The sequence below is a fragment of the Formica exsecta genome, unplaced genomic scaffold (assembly GCF_003651465.1).
Source record: "Formica exsecta isolate Colony F162 unplaced genomic scaffold, ASM365146v1 scaffold265, whole genome shotgun sequence".
NCBI classification, from domain to species: Eukaryota; Metazoa; Arthropoda; class Insecta; order Hymenoptera; family Formicidae; genus Formica; species Formica exsecta.
The window spans coordinates 834,561-839,641 of NW_021849915.1; the positions used below are offsets into that span (position 1 = coordinate 834,561).

Below are 5,081 nucleotides of genomic sequence, written 5' to 3' on the forward strand. Positions count from 1 at the left end.
TGAACTAGCCTCGGCTCACCCCGACGAGATTTTCGGGGTTGTTCGCACCGACGCCTTTTATCCGGTCACTTTTGCAACGCATTACATTGCACCGGATTCAACGTGGAGAAGAAAAAGACGGCGTGACCAATCGCGTGGGAGTAAAAATTATTTTTTAAAGCAGATGTTTTATCGCAACTTTATAATTATTCGTCTCGGTACTTCCTTAGTTCATCTTCACTCTTCTTTTTTTTTCGATAGTGACAATGTAAAAAACAATTCAAGATTAAAAACGATATTATAACAATCCCGATAAAGATCTTTTTAAACGGAAATCGACCAGAATATACGGAAAAAATATTATTTGTACGAGCATATTTTTATATTATAATTTATATCAGCAACAAATGTACAATGTCAGTAACAAATGTCACAAATACAAAACATCACAAATGAAAATAACATATAAAAACATTTTGTCGATTTATGCAATATATATCCGTACATTTTACACGATTATCGTTCGTTTCTCTAAAAATTATATAAAGAGGATGGCAGAGAGAGAGGGAGAACATCTCTTCTCGCATTTTAATTTAAGAGTGCCTAATGACTTTCGGTATAGGTTCGTCGGCAAGATACCGCCTTTTCGGCGACCACGAGGTCGGTCTGGGCAATTTAGGTACCGGATCCGATTGTTTGCGATCTCTGCCATGGGTCGAAGATCGTCTTCGTTGCCGTCGTCGTCCTTTAGTTGCGGTCGATCTGCTAGATGTCTTTTTCTTACCACTCTTCTTTTTCTTCTTTGTCCTCGTGTTTCTCCTAGCAATATTGTGTCTCAAGTTTGTAGTCTGATGAAAAACGGGATCAAATCTGTCAAAACAATATGCATATATAAAATGCTGAAAAAAGGAATGATATTGAATCATCGAAATACTTAAGAGGTTTAATTTTTGCGCAAATATTGCAATCATTATCTGTCGCATATACAAGGTAACATCCCTTTCTAATAATTAATAATTTATATAATAATTTATATAATAATTCATATGATAATTAACATAATTTATATAATATAATTATATAAATACATTATATTATAATATATATTATGATATATGTATATTATTATTAAAAGTTTATTATTATAAAAAATATAAAAATATAATTTATATAATGAAACCTTTTTTAGTAATTTTAATTTTAGAATAATAATTTATGTATTATTTTTTTTTCCATGAAAATTATCGCTTTCTATGATTTGTAATCGTTTTCAGGTTATACTGACATGATTTTCATATATGATCATAATACTCGAATTTAATTTACACTCAAAATAAATATAATTGTAAAGAATTTATCGCGTTAGGGAATTTATTAAAGAATCGTAGTTGCTTTCGCACAGACGGAATTATACAAATTTCGCTTGTAGATTTTTCCCTCAAATTATTTCAGTGGAGCTTTCGCGTAAAAGAGATACCTGAATTTATTTCGCTTTTTAACGAGTATTCCGAAATCCAGACCACGACGCAGAGCGACGGCGACGTCTCTCTGAAGAGTTTTGCCGGCCGTGATGTTATAATTCTCGCTGATGTGCGTTGTAATCTCCTTCTGAGAAAAGCCATCGGGTGGCTGCTCGGTGCGAAGCAGATCGTAAACGAGGACAGATCGACGCACCATTCTTGCTATCGGCGTAACTTATCACGAGAATATTTGCTATAACCGGACATAACCAGCCGATTCATAATAAAGATAAAAACCTCCAAGCTCGTTGAAGTTTGATGCATCTATCATAAATGACAAAGTTCGCGAAAACACGCACATACATATATATAAAAGCATATAATTTCAAATATATAAATTATTATATAATTAAATATATAAATTATTATATATTAATTATATAAATGACACTTAAAGTTCTGCTAATAACGCAATAATTAATTTTCTAAAGATACTTTTTATCCTTCTTCATAAGATATTTTTTGACCATATAATATCTCTAACTCATCCTTATATTCTACAAAAAGTAGAGAACCTTACATTAAGTTAGTGGTGAAAGGCTTTGATATTGAATATCCATAAATAAGGGAGGAGCGGGCTAATTAAGAGCCAAGCGCTATAAACGATGTACAAATTCTTCTTTCTTGTCAAAATTTATTTATGTAGAAAACATTTCGAGAACTCTTTTGGCTGAGGATGGTCCGAAATCAGGACCGAAAATAAAATAATAAATTAATTTTTTTCTCTAAAATAATAAATTTAACTTAGTTAATAAATTTAATAAAATAAATAAATTTTGACAAGAAAGAAGAATTTGCGTATCGTTTATAGCACTTGGCTCTTAATTAGCCCGCTCCTGTCTTATTTGCGGCTTACATTAAGTGTCACGTGTCATTGGTAGCGTAATTTCTATTGATTATCATCATTATCTCCGTCGCGTGCATCGTGCATAATGTCCAAATGGCGAACGCGACATTTGTGTATCGATCTGCGTATTTGCCAGCGAGTTTTTATATATAAATCAATATCTCCTTCGCCCATGTGTAACGCGCTCCTTCTCAGAACATATATATGTTTTATATAAGATTCAAAATATATATATGTGCACATATATATAATATGTATTTACATGTATGCGTGTGTATATATATATATTCAATACACATCTTTTAGAACTCTCTGTTCCGATGCTTGGAACAGCCCGCTATTTGCCAAGAGGGATGCGGAGAGTTTAGAAGGAGCTCGGGGTTGAGGCAAGGAGGGTTGAGGCCTAAGCCGGAGAAAGAGGGGGAAGGCGGAAAGAGCGATCTCGCGGTATCTAGAAAGAGAGAATCCGTTTGGAGATGGCCGGCGACTCTGATTTCCGTCGGGAGTTTCGTCCTATCGAAGCGGAACAACCGAGGCGAGGCCGCCTTTAATCATTCGATTGCCGACGCTCCAGAGAGATCCTTTTATCCGCCATCCATCGGCGATGCCGATATCCGGGATACGGCAGCATCCGCGCGCGCTGGCTGTTTGCTTATCATTCTGACGATTGGACGTCGCGGAAAACCAACGGCGGATTAATCCGCGGCGTTTTGCCGCGAGAGCGGAGATTTACATCCCAGCGAGCGTTTATTGTGCCCACTCATCTGTGCAAGGTGTTTCAAAACCGTCGATTTTTTCTGATGGTAATTTTTTCAAAAATTATTGTCCGATAATATAATTGACAACACAATGTTTTTAATCGATTACTAATTTATAAATCGTGAACCTTTTTTAAAAGTGACTAAACTGTACCTTTTAATTTGTAAAATGCAAACTTTCTAATTGCAAATAATTGCGAGAAATGAAAATATTTTTATATGAAAAACGAAATGTCAAAGATCACTGTTTCCCCGATTCTCTTCTTTCCTTCTACCAACTGAATGTTACGTAGCAGCATTAAGAACAAAAAGAAACGATGACCTTATTGTATTAGCAGCGTCTGTAAAATACATATATTTGCGCAGATTGTTAAATATTAGGTCTAAATTACTACTTTTTTCCGTCCCGTTGAGTAGCCCGTGAAGTTTTCTGCTGGAAGATCGAGGATTTCTCTCAATTTTTCCGAGAAGTTCTTTCCAAGAAAATTGGTGCGGAAACATCGACTCCTTTAAAAGGGCGCTATAACTGCATTCTATTTTCATAATTACGAACGCTGGCAGTTTCAAGAGGAGTTAACCTGAATTTTTTTGCCTAGAAAATAAAATCTATAAATTATAAAATAAAGTAATTTAAAATATATAATTAATTAAGATCCGTATTTTGATCACACACAGTTATATTTTTATTTCAAGTCTCGCTTTTTCAAGTTGTACTATCCAAAAGAATCTTTTATTACTACTTTGCTTTTTATTATCAAAAGAGCATATGATAAAAAAAGATAAATTATGCAAACAATATACTTATGTAAAAATATAAAATTCATTTATTATACAAGGTGTCCCCAATTTAAATGTCAAAACTTTAGGAATGTGTGGGGGACTGATAAACTAAGACAAAAAGTCCTTTAGAGATTTGCTCGTCTTATCGGTCCCCTACACGCTCCTAAAGTTTTGACATTTAAATTGGGGACACCCTGTATAATAAATAAAATTGTGTGCAAACACAGATTGTACTTTAAACTGATTTGAACGTCAAATAATATGTTTCGAGAACATCAAACCATTGCTCTGACTAAGTTGAATGAAACGCGACAGCAATGTTCGAGGAGCAATCGCGATCCTTGAACGAGATTGACCTCAAAACCCCGTCGGTTTGTCTTCTCTTTTCTACCTCGCGGAGGGTAAGCGTCCCGGTTTCCCGGGTTCCTCCGTGCCTTTTTCCAATTGTGCCACCCCCGGTGAAGTCCTCCAAGTCGCGGCAAGTGGATTATTGACGGCACGAAACAATGGCGTAGCTTTGTTCGGCGCGCTCCCGCGCGTAATATGTGTTCGACGCACAGAGCACGTCTGTCCATCCGTCAGTTTTGTACGTCACGAGTGGCACCGGGTATAAGCCGAACGAGTGGCCCTTCGTACCGGGTCGAGTCAAGCATCGTACGGTACATCTGGCTGTCTGATCGGTGTTTATTAAAAATCATACGGAACTATAATCGCCCGCACATCCGATCTGCTGCGTTTAGATGCGGCTGTTAACCACCGCGGTACCGAATAAAAACTTGATATCAAAGAGATTACGTGTATGTGTGTGTGTGTGCATATAAATACTGCTATATATTCTTAAAATTATTTTTTATTAAAAAAAGAACTCATGTTATTGCTAATACAATATTAAATAAAATGGCTATTATAAAGGCTCTTGAGAGAGAGATACTATACTTATAAAATAATACATTTACATACAAGAGACATACGAAAAGCGAAAAGAAAAATATAAATATAAATTAAAAATTTGAGGTACCAAAGGGTAATCATATTTTTTTTTTTTTTTTGCAAGTGTATAAACATTTTTAGCTTATAATACACAATGGAAATGATAAATAAGTTATTCTTTTTTTCTCAGGGGTTTTATATGATTCAATTTAAAAAAGGTATAGAGATTACAAACGGTTAAAAAACAATATTCGTGCATACTTATCA

General features: G+C 35.0%; 1 protein-coding gene across 1 annotated transcript; it reads right to left on the minus strand.

The window, feature by feature from the left end:
• Positions 1–572: 572 nt before the first annotated feature.
• On the minus strand, positions 573–1,656 carry LOC115236988. The gene is made up of 2 exons (XM_029809726.1): positions 1,457–1,656; positions 573–849 (listed from the first exon to the last, which is right to left on the minus strand). Exons 1-2 carry the CDS (start codon positions 1,654–1,656, stop codon positions 573–575), a joined length of 477 nt encoding a protein of 158 aa, XP_029665586.1.
• Positions 1,657–5,081: the final 3,425 nt, after the last annotated feature.

Excerpts from the sequence above, each read along its gene's own strand:
- LOC115236988 (XM_029809726.1), bottom strand. The coding sequence starts at position 1,656 with ATGGTGCGTCGATCTGTCCTCGTTTACGATCTGCTTCGCACCGAGCAG. Across the intron at positions 850-1,456 it reads AAAAAGCGAAATAAATTCAG|ATTTGATCCCGTTTTTCATC; the intron begins GTATCTCTTTTA and ends TTGTTTTGACAG.